Source organism: Sesamum indicum, linkage group LG3, assembly GCF_026168435.1.
Source record: "Sesamum indicum cultivar Baizhima isolate 11 linkage group LG3, ASM2616843v1, whole genome shotgun sequence".
Classification (NCBI taxonomy): domain Eukaryota; kingdom Viridiplantae; phylum Streptophyta; class Magnoliopsida; order Lamiales; family Pedaliaceae; genus Sesamum; species Sesamum indicum.
Window position 1 is genome coordinate 4992009 of NC_142659.1, and position 17583 is coordinate 5009591.

The 17583-nt window shown below is 36.3% G+C and overlaps 4 protein-coding genes across 11 annotated transcripts; 2 read left to right on the plus strand and 2 right to left on the minus strand.

Moving 5' to 3' along the window:
• Nucleotides 1–742: 742 nt before the first annotated feature.
• Nucleotides 743–4965, minus strand: EMB2759 (embryo defective 2759). 8 transcript variants are annotated; one of them, XM_020692792.2, is made up of 6 exons: nucleotides 4811–4934; nucleotides 4307–4386; nucleotides 3442–3569; nucleotides 2994–3124; nucleotides 1835–2284; nucleotides 743–1543 (listed from the first exon to the last, which is right to left on the minus strand). In XM_020692792.2, exons 3-6 carry the CDS (start codon nucleotides 3511–3513, stop codon nucleotides 1129–1131), a joined length of 1068 nt encoding a protein of 355 aa, XP_020548451.1. In that variant the 5' UTR covers nucleotides 3514–3569; nucleotides 4307–4386; nucleotides 4811–4934; the 3' UTR covers nucleotides 743–1128. The 8 variants fall into 8 exon arrangements, with proteins under 8 accessions (XP_020548451.1, XP_020548450.1, XP_011071907.1 ...); XM_020692791.2 differs by having other exon boundaries at nucleotides 3430–3569; XM_011073605.3 differs by having other exon boundaries at nucleotides 3071–3124; nucleotides 3430–3569; nucleotides 4811–4933.
• Nucleotides 4966–5410: 445 nt separating this feature from the next.
• On the minus strand, nucleotides 5411–8455 carry LOC148788613 (uncharacterized). Its single transcript, XM_088878371.1, has 2 exons — nucleotides 7221–8455; nucleotides 5411–7141 (listed from the first exon to the last, which is right to left on the minus strand). Exons 1-2 carry the CDS (start codon nucleotides 8371–8373, stop codon nucleotides 5511–5513), a joined length of 2784 nt encoding a protein of 927 aa, XP_088734497.1. The 5' UTR covers nucleotides 8374–8455; the 3' UTR covers nucleotides 5411–5510.
• Nucleotides 8456–9456: 1001 nt separating this feature from the next.
• On the plus strand, nucleotides 9457–11873 carry LOC105157451 (serine/threonine-protein phosphatase 7 long form homolog). The gene is made up of 4 exons (XM_088879034.1): nucleotides 9457–10232; nucleotides 10324–10530; nucleotides 10612–11055; nucleotides 11139–11873. The coding sequence occupies exons 1-4, from the start codon at nucleotides 9468–9470 to the stop codon at nucleotides 11757–11759; spliced, it is 2037 nt and encodes a 678-aa protein (XP_088735160.1). The 5' UTR covers nucleotides 9457–9467; the 3' UTR covers nucleotides 11760–11873.
• Nucleotides 11874–14260: 2387 nt separating this feature from the next.
• LOC105157452 (putative late blight resistance protein homolog R1A-10) lies at nucleotides 14261–16878 on the plus strand. The gene has a single exon (XM_011073861.2). The coding sequence runs from the start codon at nucleotides 14261–14263 to the stop codon at nucleotides 16859–16861; it is 2601 nt and encodes an 866-aa protein (XP_011072163.1). The 3' UTR covers nucleotides 16862–16878.
• The last annotated feature ends 705 nt before the right edge of the window (nucleotides 16879–17583 follow it).

A 17583-nucleotide genomic window follows, 5' to 3' on the forward strand; every position in this document is an offset into this window, starting at 1 on the left:
TTTCTTTTTTCATATTTTCCAAGAAAATTTTCGGATTCTTGTCTTATAATTTCACTTTTAAGAATAAAGATTAAATGGTATAAAGAATACAGAATAAACAAAAATTAAATTCTAGTTTATTTTTATAAAATCTTTTGTAAATATTCTAACTATCAAAAACTGGACTAGTTATATGCTAAATAATATGACTGGATTTATAATTTAGGGAGAATGATATTGGTGAATAATTCAAACAGAGTAATTTAATTTACAACTCAAAAAATAACTGATCAGATACACTTTTATTTTGTGAACATTCATTCAACTCGATTAAACTTGATTTTGGTAAGAATTCTAAATTCTATCGAACATGACGAGGGATGGGGGGTCATAAAATATAGCTACAACCAAGTCTGAAAGTGAGTCTTGAGGTTTAAAGTTTTAGACCCAAAATAATAATATAAAATTTAATAAATATAACTTGTACTTACAGAAAACATGAGTACAGCAAATGTATTCATGATTTTTGTGGCTAGAGGTGGTCCAATATGATAGTACAAGTTTGTGGTTGCTCTAGTTAAAACATTTTAATTTCATTCTTACATCACAGTACTGATCTTGAACCACCTACTTGATCCTATCAAGAATTCTTTATGAGAGGAACTATAGGGTAAAACTTCACAATGCTGTTCCATAACCCAAACAAACACTTCTTGAAGAAGAATAACCAAGTGGCGATGCAATATAACTTCAGACAGCACCGGAATGAAATTGATACGGTTTCATATGGAAAATGGAACTGCTAATAGAAAACTGGAGCACGTCCCATAAAAACAGATTAGGGTGTGTTTTCATATGGAATACATTACAAACAGCCAAAATATCCCTATTGCAATGAACCCATAGAGAGAAGAATTTGACAAAGCACCTGAAACTGAAATGGAGATAAATGAGTATCCATCAGCGCTACACATCTCTTCGGTAGCAGTCATCTCTAAATGATCAAGGAAAAACCCCAGTTCAAAAACGGGATCACAATTGTGCCTCTATGAATGTTTTACCCTGAACGAATGAAGTAAATCCGAAAAACAAAAAGGTTCTCGAGTTGTTCATGCCATTTGATCATATCTCCTCAGAAAAGACGTGATGTTATATTAGATTTGCCCTCTTTAAAAACCTGATTGTTCTGCAGTAGTAAGGCCATATTAATTCAATAAAATCCAGGTATCTCTCCACTAACCACACCTGGAAATCCTTCATTTTTCTCCTGGTGAGCTCTTTGTAGTCCATGTTTTTTAAATCTGCGATAGGTTGCCATAGATGTCTTTGTATCGCTTCTTTTAGCTTCCCTCGAAAAATGTACTCGTGTAGCAGTAAGTAGTAGGCAGGCAGGTTCTTGACTACTTTAACACTCTGCTTGAAACTGAATATGTAGAGGCTGCATATTGCCCGAAACATTTTGATGTAGAGAACCACAATTAGTGGCCCAAGAATCCATAGGGGGGTTAACTCTTTTGACACTTCCGACCCATATACCAGGTTAACTGCGAGGTATAGAGGGGTGCTGCAAACACAACATAGAAGTCATCAACAATATGTTGTTGCAGGTCTGATGCAGATAGCGATTGAAGTGTCATCATAAGGAGAAAAAGCAGGTCTGGCATGTTAAGAGTGTTATTCAGTAAAAAGAAAAGACTTCATGACCTTACCTCATCTCTCGGTCAGTTTTTGTTTTATCAAAGCAAAGAAGGTTAGTACATAACCACACAAAACCATGAGTAGTATACCCAGGCCTCCAATCACCCACACCACTCAGACAAAAGAGAGACAGGGAGAAGAGAACCACAAAACTTACAACATTAGGAAGGGTATCTTTATTGTTGCGTCCAAACCCAGAAAGTAGCACCAAACAGATTTCAAAATTTCACCTCTTTCTTGCTTTTGCATAGAGTTTGGCATTTCTGATGTTTCAGTGGAACAAGGTTCATCCAGAGCTCCCCCCACAGATTGGGATTGTGGTGGTGTACGCAGTAAAATCAACCATTTCTTAAATAAGTTTTGTATAGCCAGGGACCTGGTTGTCGTTCCATCTGCTGCTGTGTAAGAAGCGGGAACAACATTCTGTACCTTTGAAGATTCCAATGGGGACTCACCCTCTTGTTGCAAATAAGAAACTTTAACAGGATTCTTTAGGGACTTTGATCCATTAGCTCTGCCACCTGAATCATCATGTCGGCTGCTACCTTTGAAAGCCGATATTTTAAATGATTTTGACTTTGGTCCAAGGACAAGAGAAGATCCTACACTGGAAAGGAGGATATTTGATCAGTTTCATAATAAAACAGCATCCAGAATGTCAAACGTTGACTACGAAACAAACACATAATTAAGAAAGCAGTAAACATATTGCATAAAATGAGTTCAGCATTCCAGAAATCATTATGTAAACTGTAAAGAAATTGAAAGTCTAATAGAAGCTTAATGCATATGAAGTGCATAGAGAGTTGAAGTTAATATGAAGTAGATCCACTTAATAACCGAGAACAAACATTGACATCAACATTTTTCATATGTTGTCTAAGACAGATTGTGCCCGTATCCAACCATAGTTGCACAATAGAAGCTTTAAGAGAATTTGACCACAGTAACACACCACAAAAATTAAATCCCTTCTAGTATGCGCTACAACCATCATAGCCATTACGGGAATTGCTAATGCTATGGATACCCTTCAGCTCATATATATGAAATGAAAAAGAATCCTCTATAGAGGAGCACATCAGGAAAACAAAATGTCTTTGGCCAACCAATGATGTTGAGATATAAGTAATGTTAAAGAAAGCAATCCAATTCATACTCAGAGCTTAACCAACCAACCAAAGCTGGTCTTCCGTTAAGGTCCTCTACTAACAAAACAATAGAAATTGTGGTGTCTATCTTTAAACAGGGATATGAATTTTCAATCTATATATGAACAACATAAACTTAAGAGTTGTACGCATACAGTCTCTCACCTCGAATACGATCTGCATTTCAAAGAGATTAATCTATCTTTTCTGCCAACTTGGAATGTAGGCAAAAAATGTTTTACCTTGCTCCCTCTGCTCCATGATGAAGGCACAGAAGGAAACGCGCTACAAGAACCCTGGGTAAGTAAGAAGAAGATTTGTCTTATATTAAATTCGCAAAAACGAAACCCCATGGAACAGGTGCTTCAGAAATAAAAATAATGAGAATGAAGCTGATAAAGCAGAGAGAGGTACAAGTATAAGATATCAGTGATCACTTAAAAATGAATTGGATATTAATGAGACGACGTAAATCATGGTAGGAGTACCAAAAAGCCAAATGATACAGAATACAGATCATATATATCCAAATGCATTACTCGCAATTTCATAAAAGTAAACTAGAGAAAATAAAAGGATATTTTAAGCATTGATCATATACATAAAAGCACACCGGCAGGAAACCAGAAAGCTGAAACTCGGTTACAACAGCAGCTCTTTGTGTCATGTAGAAGGTCAACCACATCTCTTATCACGCACATGCAAACTCTTTCCTACCAACACCTACGTTGGTGGCAGATCCTGGGGAATAAATCAAGTCATCACCTATTACTTATCTCTTCAGCTCATGTTTACTATCATGATATTGTATCAACAAATCCATAAATGCCTCAGGCTTGGTCCGTGGATAAATAGCATATGCACCTTTTATGATCAGCAGTTAAGAAGGCATTTTCTAGAGTTATAACGTCCAATTTCAACTACATGTGCTACTTAAAACGTAGGTAGATAAAGGATCACCTGCATTCACATTCGATACCGATTCCCTATCTCCTTTGTGCTCAGCATCTTTTAACCATGTTATCGTGACTATGGACTAGGAATACCAAACACCCACCCTATCTAGGCAGTAGGGTTATGGTTTGGGTAACTTCCTTTTAAGTAACTCCAATAACACATCACCCACCGATACAGAAATGCAACTCTTAAAGGATGTAGCAGCCTTTGCTCAGACTCCAGATGCAGACTCAAACCCATATTTATATATATGTATATATATATATAAAGGCAAACCTAAGCTCTCAAATTTCAATATCTGAAAACTCATTTAAAATGTTTGCTTAATATCAGAAACGTCAGAAGTTGCATATATTCCAACAAAGAAATATAATTAGACAGAAACATCGTTATTGATTTGGTAGTAAGTTGCATCCTTCAGCTGCGGTTTACAGATCCATATATATTTTCTCATTAGACAATGAAAGAAGGATCTCCATATCATTAGCACTTAAATCAATAAATACACAAACAGTCATTACCTGCAACTGATGTGTTGCGAATGCCATCTACACCACACGCACACGGGCAGTTCCCACTCAGTTCATATTTGCATGACGAACTGTGATTCCCAAAAAAATAAGTTGGAACTTGTCTCTCACCGAGATTATAAATTATCCAATCCAAGAATTAACTCATAAAAACTAACCCTAAGACCCCAAGCCTATGCTTCATAAACACAACGTTATAACTCAAAAGAGAAGAAAAATACAAAACCAACTCATCCTTCCGTGAACTACTCGGCAAACAATCTGGAACCGGAAACAACAATTCCCGAAATTTCCTAAACTACCACTCCAATCACCACGGACGAAATTACAGATAAAGAATCGAATTACTTTATACTTTTCCAAATTCTAGAAAATTCTTCGAACATCCATATGCACACCTGGATAACAGAATTCATACAAACACACACACACACACACAAATATATATATATATATATATATATAGACATGTAGAGAGACAGAGAGAGGGATTACCATGAGCTCCGAGTGTGGCGTGGCGAGCTGGAGAATTTTGTGTATGAAATTGAGAGGAGAAAAAGGTTTGTCGGGGAAAAGTTTTATCCTTGAGATAGAATTTGGAGAAACAGAGAAGAAAGGAAGATTTGGATAAAGAAAACAGAAGGTCCTGGTCCAGGAGTTAATTATTTTTTAATTATAAAAAAAAAAAAAAATTATTTTAACATAATTATTTTTAAATATATAACAAAAACATGACGAGTCGCGATTTGAAATCGCGACTCGTCATTAAAATAATGCCGGAAAATGAAAACACTGCCAAGTCGGGAAACAAAATCCCGACTTCAAGTCGGGATTTTGAATCCCGACTTGGAGTCGGGATCCTGAATCCCGACTTGGAGTCGGGATCCTGAATCCCGACTTCAAGTCGGGATATTGAATCCCGACTTGAAGTCGGGATTTTGTTTCCCGACTTGCAATTTTGCTTTTTTTTTTTTTTTTTTTTTCGTTTAAATTATTATTATATAATTTAATTTATATATAATTAATTTTAACAATATACTAAAATCCAAAATTAATAAAATTAACATTGCATTAACTTAAAAAATTACAATTAAGGGTACAAATGTAATAGTTATTTATTTTGTATAATTGTAAAAAATTACATTAAATACAAAAAATATTTTGTACAATTGTGAAAAAAACAAAAAATATACAATTAATCCTGGCTACCCGGTACTGGCACATCCGATTGTGTTGAAGAATTTCTTTGTTGTGCTTGTTGTCGTGCACGCCTTTGCGCCCAATCCATCTCGTTGTGAATACGTGTTGTTTGATTTCGACCAGGGCGCGAAGAGATGCGAATAGTAGGATCGTGGACCAACTCAAATCCCGGTACATCCCAATAATCTTCGGAATGTACAGGTTCAAATGACTTAGAATATGTATTCTTATAAGTCATTATATCGTAATAATCCTTCACCATTGATGCAGCATTAATCATGAATGCAGCGCATACCTTTTGAGCGTGACTGCAAGGTATACCAAATTGACTCCATTTGCCGCAAGAACATTCTCGGTTCGCAATTTTGACAACATGGGTGTTGACTCCATGTCCACCGTGACGTCTTGTAACAACCGAGGCGGACTGTTGGAACTGATGAAATTTGGTGACGGTATGTTCAACAGAATTTTGATGCCAACGTGTGAACATCTTATATGCAAAATCCGTCCACAGTTGGTTGTTGGTCAACATTACAGTACTTCTTGCTAACCTCTCACGGAAATAATGGACACTTCGCTGAAACGTCATCTCAGCAATTGCTGTCAACGGTAGGCGGCGAGCCCCTTTCAATACTCCATTTATGCATTCCGACATATTTGTCGTCAGAATTCCGCATCGCCATCCACCGTCATGTGATGCTGTCCATTTTTCCTTGTCGATCCTATCTAACCACTGAAACGCCTCGAGGGACTGTTTCTTTATCTCCTCCATAGTGCGATTGAATTTTCTGATCTGATATTCAGAGCCAGCTCTCCAACAAAGATCCTTCAACACGACATTTTTGTATTTACTGTTGAAATTGGAACACACGTGCCGCAAGCAATATCGGTGCACGCCGTTAGGTGGCACGAAATCCGGACATTCACGTACAGCTCTTGTGATACCAGCATGGCGGTCAGAAATAAGGCAGATACCCCGTCGCCCTCGTATAATGTGTCTGCTCAATTGTCTAAGAAACCACTTCCAAGATAAAAGTGATTCTTCATCGACAACAGCAAAAGCAAGAGGAAGTACCTGTTGATTTCCATCCATGGCAGCAGCAATCAACATCTTGTGCTTGTACTTTGTGTATAGATGGGTCCCATCTACACTGATAAGGTTGCGACAGTGTTGGAACCCTTCAATGCACGGCTTGAACGCCCAGAATACGTACCCTATCACATATGCACCGGTTGATGTGTCGCGGGCTTTATGTTGCCATTCAACAATCGTTCCTGGATTATATTTTTGGAGAGCTCCCAAGTATTTGGGTAGCTTTTGAACGGAGCTCTCCCATGTGCCATAAACCATCTCACGTGCCATTTTCAAACTGTACCATGCCTTTTGATATGCTATATCGTATCCGGTATGGTCTTTCACAGTCTGGATGACATGCTTGATTCCGTACGACGGGTTGCATTTTACATGTCCTAACAATAAAGAAGCAACATATACTCTATCTAAATTACCGTGTTCGAGGGACATTTGATTCAATATACATGTATGGTCCCCTCCGTATTTTGTTATTGTCCACCTTCCCATTTTTGGTTTGTAAATGCCTCGCAGCTCCCATCTACACCGCATAGCTGCAAAAAATAAAGACGAATCAGTCGAATAATTTTGTATGTTTAGACATATACGACAAAAAAATATATATATATATACCTTCGGTGGTATGCCTACACAATACTTTCCACTTGGTCTTTGAACTCTCAGGTACCCAATACTCGCGTCGGGCATGTCGTATTGAGTGATCTTTCACCGCCTCGATTAAAGCTTCTTTATTTTTGAAAAGCATTCCCACATCAAGTCTGCCTTCGTTTTTGTCATAAAATTTTGCATACCTTAAGTTCGGTACATCAATGGAATCCACTGGTACCTCCGGGAATGTTTGTTCAAAAAATGGTATGGAGCGGTAAAATGTTTCCTGAGAAGTTCGTTGTGCCGTAACCGGCTGAGAGGATGTCGACGTACCTTGTGCAACATTTTCGGCGACAACATTTATGTCAACATCTTCGTTTCCATCCTCAGGTGGAATTGGATAATCCACTTCATCCGGTTCGGAAGCTGCATCTGATTCATTAGCCAGGCTGTCCGCAATAGGGTCTTCTGGCTCGGCAATGTGTTGTGCAGAAGTTGGTATAAAATTGGAGGTGGATGGAGTATGTGAGTAGGTGGGCTCTGTGTAATTAAGTTCAATATTATCGAGCCCTTGTGTGACAGACACCACATTCGGAGTATAACAATCTGTATCATAATGTGATGTGCCTGCACCAAAATCGGGGTTAGAAGTACCTGCATCGAAATTAGAGTTATAGGTACCTGTGAAATTTTCGTAGTTGGAGGATGACGGAAATCCTTGGCTCGATAACATCGCCATGTATTCCCCCCACTGTTGACTCATTTGTGAGTTGTCATCCACCAACTGCCAGGAATCGAAAGCTCCCCAACCTCGGCCAATTTGTGGAGAATCGTCGTGCTGGATTTCCACCGTTTCGACGAATATTTCCATTAGTGGAAACCCAGCTGTAGGATCAGTAAAGAATGACAATGTATCATCATCCTTTATTGGTATCAGTGTTTCCTTAATTCGGCCTAGGTATTGGCACGAATGTTTTGCAGAAACATTCAATGAAAATCGGGAGCTATCAACACCAATTTTTTTGTAGATTTTTGACAAAAATTGATCATAACTGGATGAACGGGGGATCCTCATCGCTGCAATGGGTGTCTGATCATATGTAACAGACCATCCATCACTCGATAATTCACCACCAAAATACAAAAAAATCTCAATGCGAGAAGATGAAGTTGACATTTTTTTTTTGCAAGGGATTATGCGACAAAAAAATTACTCTTCGTATTTGATATGGGATGAACGAGGGATTATACTGATTGAAATAATATGACGAGTTCTGCTATAATCTGTTGCTTGAAACGCATATTTATAGGCCAGCCATTGATTATGGTAGGTCGCCTACCAGCCTTAAGGGCTGGTAGGCGACCTACCAGCCTTTATTAAAGGCTGGCGAATGCACCAGCCTTTAATAAAGGCTGGTACATGCCAGCCATCTATCCCATCACCGTGATGGGATAGATGTGTAAATATATATATATGAATATGAATATGTATATATATAATATATTATTATAATATATATATATATAATAATATATATATATAATAATATATATATAATAATATGTATATAATATATTATATATTATTATAATATATTATATATATATAATAATATGTATATAATATATATAATATATTATATATATAATAATATATGTATTATAATATATATATATAAATACATAATATATATATATAATATAATATATATATATATTATATACATATTATTATATATATAATATAATAATAGATTATATATATAATAATATGTATATAATATATAATATATAATATATTATATTATATAATATAATATATTATATATATATATATATATTAAAGGGGGCTGGCCCGCGCGGGCCAGCCCCCTTTAATTGGAGGGCTGGCAGCGTGCCAGCCCTCCATTATGGAGGGCTGGCCGCTGCCAGCCCTCATTAATGAGGGCTGGCAGCGGCCAGCCCTCATTAAGGCTGGCAGCGCCAGCCTTTGACCAAGGCTGGCGCTGCCAGCCTTAATCAAAGGCTGACCGCGGCCAGCCTTAAATTAAGGCTGGCGCTGCCAGCCATTGATTAAGGCTGGCCGCGGCCAGCCTTAAAATTTTTAAAATTTTTTTTTTTTTTAAAATTAACATTTCCCCCACCCTCATCCACCATTATAAATTGGACGGATGAAGGTGGGTGGAAATTCACTTCATCCACCAGCAAGAATTTTCACCCACCTTCATCTTATATCGTGAGTTTGTTTTCAGTTTTTTTTTTTCCATAAAAATGGATAGACGATCAGTCTACGGTCCTCGTGATAGTACTGTATTATCTCAACAAGCCCAACATAGGTCTGACGATATTCCAGATGGTGACCTAGACGCCGTACTCATTTCACGGCGTGCGGATGGTACCTTTTGGAGCTACTTTAACCAAAATAATATGTCCGAGCGTGTCCAAGAAATCCTACACCAAATAGGATTTTATGGTGTCTATAGGTGCGGACGCCTTCAACTAAATCAACACCTCATCACTGCATTAGTGGAGAGGTGGCGATCGGAGACGCACACCTTCCATTTCCGTGTAGGGGAAGCCACAATTACCCTACAAGATGTACAAATAATTTGGGCACTCCCAATAGACGGCGAGCCGGTGACTGGAATTGATTTCGACCGCACAACACAACAATGGCAAGAATATTGCCTGACTTACATAGGCTTTAGCCCGGATGCAAATGTGTTGAAGGGCTCGAGATTACAAACATCGGCAATTACATCTCATTTGTCGGCGGTTTTTATATCTTATAATACTCCCCAGGCTGTCGTCGTCCAGTACGCACGTGCCGTTGCATTACTTTTATTTGGGGGATTGATGTGCCCAGATTCCTCAGGTAACTATGTCTCATTACTATATCTTTCAAAATTAGAAGATATAGAAACCGCGAGGAACTACAGTTGGGGGAGTGCTGTGCTGGCATTTTTATATCGCGAATTGTGCAATGCCAGCACAAAAGGCAAAGCGGCAATTGGTGGAGCGCTGCAATTGCTACAGGTAAAATTGACTTAAAAAGTCTTACACATTTTTATTTTTTTTTTTTGCTATTGATATTCATTAATAACACATATTTGTATTGTTCGTGTAGATTTGGGCGTGGTCACGGATTACGCCACTTTGTCCCGGACTTGGTGCCCAACGACTATTTATGGGCCAAGTGCAAATGGACAATAATCGCTGGCTCCCAGCAGCACCATATGGTGCTACTTGGAATTGTCAGCACACGTTCACCACTACAGTTCGGGGAACTGTACGAGTAATACGAGAAATTTTGGATGAGATGCAGGCGGATCAGGTAACTAAATTTTAATATTATTCGTATATTTATACCGTTTCCTTAAATTCATATTAATTTACATCTTTGTTTTTATTACAGTTCATATGGCAGCCGTATGACATGGACTCGGATGTCATTATGGCTTACGCCGATGAACTGAACCCCCAGTTGTGGAGGTCATCTGTTCCGTTAATATTCTACGCAATAGTTGAAATGCATCGTCCCGAACGAGTTGTTCGCCAATTCGGGATGAGGCAGAATGTACCAGAATCAACGGATACCCGTGATATGAGCCTCCATCAGATTTCCCGTAAAAATCACGCGGGCGCAGATTGGTCTCTGCAACACATACAATACATCAATAGATGGCAAAGACGATATGACACGGTTGTACATAGGCCACTCATTTCTAATAGAAGGGAAACAGAACGAGGTTATTGGGAGTGGTACTACAACATAACAAGAAATTTCGTGTCGTCATCTACTGATAGACGTGTGGAAAGCGGGTACCAACCTGGAGAAGCACCTATGTTGCAAGTTGTGGTACGTTATTATATACTATTACATGTTTTATTTTATATATATTTTTAACAACACAAGGCTAATTATTTTTCTACACTTTTCAGGCAAATGAGGTGAATGCCCTTGAAACTTTATGTCGATCTAGACCACCAAATATCGAAGGATATAGTCAATTGGTGGATAGATTTGAACATGGGTTACATATTATCAGGGAGGCTATAACCCAACAGCCACAACAAATTGCTTCTCCATCCGATGATGCTCCCACAACATCCCACAGGCAAAGAAGAAGTTCGAGCCGAATGTCAACTGGTTCAGTTGAACGTCGTGATTTTGGGGTGGATATAGCTGGTCCTTCTACAGTATATCCACCTCAAGATTATTACGTACCTCAACCGCCTCAAGATTATTATATGCCTCAACCATCTCAAGGTGATTGGTTTCAATCGACTCCATATATGTCAAATCAAACACAAGATTTTTCTCTTGACCTTGGTCTTGGTTTTAATCAACCATATACACAAGGATATAATATTTCACCAGTTCCATTTCCATCATTTGGTGCATATCGTGACAATGTGGAGTCAAGTTCTGAAACATCAAGTCGGTTTGTTGGGGAAGAAAATGAGGCGCAAAATGAGCCAGTTCAAAATGTGGGCGAGGAAATTAGAAGACCACGACGTCAACGCCACAGACGACATTGTGGAACGGGTGGACATTTTTGATATTTGTAATTGTATAATTTAATGTAATTTTTTACAATTGTACAAAATAAATAACTATTACATTTGTACTCTTAATTGTAATTTTTTAAATTAATACAATGTTAATTTTATTAATTTTGGATTTTAGTATATTGTTAAAATTAATTATATATAAATTAAATTATATAATAATAATTTAAACGAAAAAAAAAAAAAAAAATGGAAAATTTCCCAAGTCGGGAAACAAAATCCCGACTTCAAGTCGGGATTCAGGATCCCGACTTGAAGTCGGGATTCAGGATCCCGACTCCAAGTCGGGATTCAAAATCCCGACTTGAAGTCGGGATTTTGTTTCCCGACTTGGCAGATTTTTCATTTTCCGGCATTATTTTAATGACGAGTCGCGATTTCAAATCGCGACTCGTCATGTTTTTGTTATATATTTAAAAATAATTATGTTAAAATAATTTTTTTTTTTTTTTATAATATAAAAATAATTAACTCCCTGGTCCAGGGACCAAATTGTTAAATTACGGCTTTTCCAGGGACTCTTCCTTCTTCTTCTTCTTCTTTTTTTTTAATATTTTCGATTAATTGATACTTCGCACCCTTAATTATAGTTTATTGGCACTTTGCACCCCCACCAAAAGTGAGGTCGGAAAATCAAATTTCGCCAGAACTTCAGGGACAAAATTGTCTTTTGTAATTGAGCGCAAATATATTGGAATAATTATACTTTTATTTTCTAAGTATAAATTAATAAATTACTTCTTTATGAAAAAAAAATCATTTCATTGTGTTTTTTAAAAGAAAAAAATCTCTCCAACTAAGAAGATAAATTGCTGCATTTTAAAAAATATAAGAGGATGAATTATTATATTTTTAGAAAAAACAAAGAAATAAATTAATACTTTTTTGTAAAAAATAATTTACTTATTTATAATATTATAAAAAATTGCTTGCATTTATAAGAATATAAATATTATATGTAAAAATCATTTATACTTTTTAGAAAATTACACCTTAGACCCCTAAAAAATATCAATATAATTAAAAAAATTATCTCTATTTATTTATAATTAATTCTTTTTATAATTAGCGGACAATGTGTAGATAAGGTAAACGAAATGATTTAATATTCAATAGGGATAATTGCATTTATACCCCTTGATTTATGATTTATATATATAAATTATTCCGTCCTTTAAATAATTATACATATACCTACCAAAATATTATTATTACTTACACAAACCATCCCTTATTTTTTTTGGAAAATTACACACACATTCTAAAAATATTAGCATCATGATACAAATAACTCTTATTTTTGACGATCAAGAATAATTTTTTTAATTATATAAAATATATGAATAATTTATATAAATAAATCTTAAATCAGGGATGTAAATATAATTATTTCTTCAATAACTTAGTTAGCTGTAAGCTTTACAAGTTGATGTTGTTGGAAAATGAAGAATAATATTACTTTAATTCCAAAATTTAATGGTGCACTTGTCCCAAGAGTTTGATTAATTTTGTGGGGATCTTCTTACATTTTTTTAATAGAACTTGACTTATTATTATTCAATATATTCACATTAACAAATTGAGCTAATATGTCAATAATTTAAATGAATGAATACGTTCAAACAAAATAAAAGTGGATATGTATATCTGTATTCGTCGGAACTTCTGACTTTCTCTTTCACATTTTATCTAATCAATATTTATAAATTGAAAAGTGACGACGCGTAGACAAATTATGATTAAGGGATAACAACGTTCTCTTTCCATGAAGTTTAGTGTCACTATACGTAGATTTTTTATAGCTTGAGAAATTACATCTAGTACTTTTGAGGTTTGCTTCCATTTAACAAATAAGTCCCTCTGTCAGTCAAAATTCACCAAATTTGGTGAAAAATAATATTTGCTCTCGATTGACTTATTTGTTAGATGGGAGCAAACTTCAGTGATATCAAATATAATTTCTCAAACCACAGAGGGTCGTCGTGTAATTACACCAAACCCTAAGAGATGGGAACATAATTATCTTTATAACTATGTTAGATGGGCTCCTTACTCACAAATGGTGGTTAATGACACCGTCGTACTAATTTTTTGTAAAATAAAAAATGCCCTTTAACTAATAATTAATTTATTCAAGTTCCCAAATTATAAATTAACTATAAATCAACTTTCTTTTCTTTAATTTTTTTTAATATAATACATTGATTTGCATATTTAATTCTTATTAATAATATATTTTAAAATGGTGAAAAATTATTTATTATATATACTGCAAGAATTTCCTGGGACAACGGCCAGATAATTGAAAACTAAACAATTTATTTTGGAATATATAACTCTTGATCTAGCTGGGCTGCCCACTGACGTTTCTTTAAGAAGTCAGCATGTTCATGTTCATGATATGCTACTTGTACAAACAATAACCATTCTGCATCTCTTTCTCCTCCAACTCAATTTGAACAAGTCCACCAAACACCAAAAGATCCACAGATATGGCTGTAGCAGCTTATGCATCTCTGCGTTCGCTTATGCAAGTTTTGGACAATGTCCAGCATCCTGCTCGTCGTGGTCAGCTTCGTGTCGATGCAGATCGAGTTCAGAGCCTGCAGGAAAAACTCCAGTTCTTGGTTGACTTTCTAGAACATCGTTCACAAAGAATGACCCAAGAAATGGAAGGTCTAGCGGGCCAAATCGTTGCTGCTGCCGATGAAGCAGAAGATTTCATTGACACCCATGTGGTGGATCAACTTCGTGAAGCATCTGAAGATGAAAGTTATCAGTTGGCTGTCTTCTCATCTTTCTGTCAAGATATAGACAAAGTAACTGAAAAGATTGATGCCATCACGAAAGAGTTGATGATGATTGAAGAGGAATGGGGCAACGCCCAAGAGCAGAAGCCTGTAGTTTCTAATTTGCCCACCAGTTCGGAAGCACTTCCTTCAAGTGGCAAGAACACTATTATTGGATTCGATGAACACTTGCTCCAGGTCGTGGATGAGCTTACTAGAGATGAATCTAGTCTTCAGGTACTACCACTTGTCGGGATGGGAGGCACTGGTAAGACTATTTTAGCTAGAAATATTTTTGATCATTCATATGTTGTTCACCGTTTTGATAAACGAATTTGGTTCACAATATCTCAAAAGTATAGTGTGCATGAAATTCTTGCCCGTCTTCTTAATGATGGAAAAGACAAAGAGGTTAGTGAAACTTCAGCTGAATTAGGTGAACGGTTATACAAAAATTTATTTGGTCAACGGTATCTGATCGTTATGGATGGTGTGTGGAGTGCCGAAGCATGGGATGCTTTAAAGTTGTTCTTTCCAGATAATAGGAATGGAAGTCGGGTTATGATGACCACTAGGCTGTTGAATGTGGCTGATGTTTTAGGCTCTCAAAGACCTCATTTGATGGATTTTCTTGATGAAGATAAAAGTTGGAATTTGTTTTGTCACAAAGCTTTTGCACAGGAAGGTTGCCCATATCCGGAACTAGAGGAAATTGGAAAAAATATAGCAAACACTTGTAGAGGACTTCCTCTTACAATTGTTGTGATTGGTGGGTTGCTTGCGAATTCCAACATGGAACAAGAATATTGGGAGTATGTTGCGAAGAATGTGAGGTCATTTGCTAATGCAGAACATAACGAACATTGCTTAAAGATATTGGCTTTGAGTTATCATAATTTGCCAATTTATCTTAAACCATGTTTCCTTTATACGAGAGTTTTCCGTGAAGATGCTAAGATCGCAGTCTCCAAACTAACCAAATTATGGATCGGTGAGGGATTCCTAAAACCGATAAGAGGTAAAACCTTGGAAGAAGTTGCAAAAGAATACTTAAAAAATCTTGTTGATCGGAATTTGATTTTCATTCATCGATGGACGAAAAAGGGTAAACCTAAAGTATGTGATGTTCATGACCTTTTAAGAGATATATGTCGAAAAGAGGCTGATAAAGAACATTTTATTCGTACCCCAAAAGCACAACGGATTTATGCTTATAGAGGGAATGGTATCGTGTGCTTCTTGTGTAATGATCGAGTCTCACTACAACAAACAATAGATGTCCCTGAAATCGTTGCTGGCTTGCAATTAACATCAAATGCCAGTGGGTTGGTGTGTGAGGCCTGTAAAAGTATGTACCGAAATCTTGCCAGATTAAGATGGGTGAAGGCGTTTAGCGTGCCCGATAGAGAGTATCTGCAACATACCAAATTACGGTACGTTGAAATGGCATTGGTTAATACTATGGACGATGTGAAGTTTATATCTCCATTTGCAATGCCTTTACTCTGGGATCTACAAACTTTATTTTTCACGTTGGGTGATGCTCGGCATCCAACAATTGTACTACCTAAAATTTGGGAAATGCCACAACTTAGGCATATTATCATGGGCGGTGCTATTTTACCTGACCCCATAGACACCCAAGATTCCCCTATTTTAGAAAACCTGCAGACACTTTCTTTAATACATGACTTCAAATGTACAAGAGAGGTACTTCACAGAATCCCAAATTTAAAAAAAATGAAAATTTATTATCTCAACAAAGTGGAGGACTGGTCATCTTATTGTCTCTACAACCTCGTCCATCTACATAAGCTTGAATCATTGTACGTCAGAGCTAAAGATTTATCATTGAAGAACATGGGCTTCCCGACTTCACTTAAAAAGTTGGAATTGTACGAGTGCAAAGTTCCTTGGGAAGATATGATAATTATTGGTTCGTTGCCGAATCTTGAAGTGCTTATGCTGAAAGGTTGTGGGTTCAAAGGGTCGGAGTGGAATCCAATTGAAGGGCAATTTCCTCGATTGAAAGTGTTGGAGCTTTCAATGAGCAATTTGGAGTGTTGGAGAGCAGAAAATGTCCATTTTCCAAATCTTGAGAAGCTTTCTCTTCGGCTCATGGATGATTTGGAGGAGATCCCTTCTGGTATTGGATATATAGCAACTCTTGGTTTAATTGAGGTGTATTACTGCAGTGACTCTATTGTCAACTCAGCAATGCAAATACTGGAGGAGCAACGGAGCAATGGGAATGAGGATCTTCATGTTTATGTTCATTCATTCTCTTTTACTTATCATTCCTAATCTATTTCCAAATAAAAATTCACCATAGGTTAAGATAGAAGCTGTAGTTATATTGTTACATCAATGCCTGAATAGATTTAGCAATACATCGGTTCAATTAATAAATTAAAAATAATTAAATAACAAAGTATAGTAAACTCACGTAAAAGTGAAATAAATACTCACACATATAGTGGGACTCAAACCTATGATCTCGAATTAAGTCATTAGACCTCAACTTTCACCTCTAGGCTATCGAGTTCAGTGCTGTGTTGGATGCTCTATTCGCTGTATATTTGAATGCACGACAAGAAGTATGATCTTTAATTATAGTTAATTATTATGACAAAAAGTAAAAATTTATGGTGGATATTAATTAATTATGGCTGCGCAACGGTTATTAGTCGTTATTTTTATAAGGGAGGCCAAAAATATTTGTTACGACTAAAATTATAACAAATATTTTGACATAGGAAAATCATAGCATATGTTGATCGATCATAGTGAAAACATTGGTTTTTCCGTCCATTTCATCTGATCGTGGTCGATAATTTTGATTTACTATGATATCAGTAATTTTTTAAATAATGAAATGTATTTGTAATTATATCAAATTTAAGAGGTAATTTACCCTTACTTAGTCACTGACCGATTATATTTAGAGGGCGTTTGGCTAATCTAATTTTATAAATCTTATAATTAAGTTGATATAAGTGTGCTTAACGTCTCAAACATACATATAT

Coding starts and splice junctions, on each gene's coding strand:
- EMB2759 (XM_020692791.2), bottom strand. CDS start 3,513: ATGTGGTTGACCTTCTACATGACACAAAGAGCTGCTGTTGTAACCGAG. Junction 3,125..3,429: donor TCCTGCCGGTGTGCTTTTAT/GTATATGATCAA, acceptor TTACTTACCCAG/GGTTCTTGTAGCGCGTTTCC. Junction 2,285..2,993: donor AAATGCAGATCGTATTCGAG/GTGAGAGACTGT, acceptor CCTCCTTTCCAG/TGTAGGATCTTCTCTTGTCC.
- LOC148788613 (XM_088878371.1), bottom strand. CDS start 8,373: ATGTCAACTTCATCTTCTCGCATTGAGATTTTTTTGTATTTTGGTGGT. Junction 7,142..7,220: donor GTGTAGGCATACCACCGAAG/GTATATATATAT, acceptor TATTTTTTGCAG/CTATGCGGTGTAGATGGGAG.
- LOC105157451 (XM_088879034.1), top strand. CDS start 9,468: ATGGATAGACGATCAGTCTACGGTCCTCGTGATAGTACTGTATTATCT. Junction 10,233..10,323: donor GAGCGCTGCAATTGCTACAG/GTAAAATTGACT, acceptor TTGTTCGTGTAG/ATTTGGGCGTGGTCACGGAT. Junction 10,531..10,611: donor ATGAGATGCAGGCGGATCAG/GTAACTAAATTT, acceptor TTTTTATTACAG/TTCATATGGCAGCCGTATGA.
- LOC105157452 (XM_011073861.2), top strand. CDS start 14,261: ATGGCTGTAGCAGCTTATGCATCTCTGCGTTCGCTTATGCAAGTTTTG.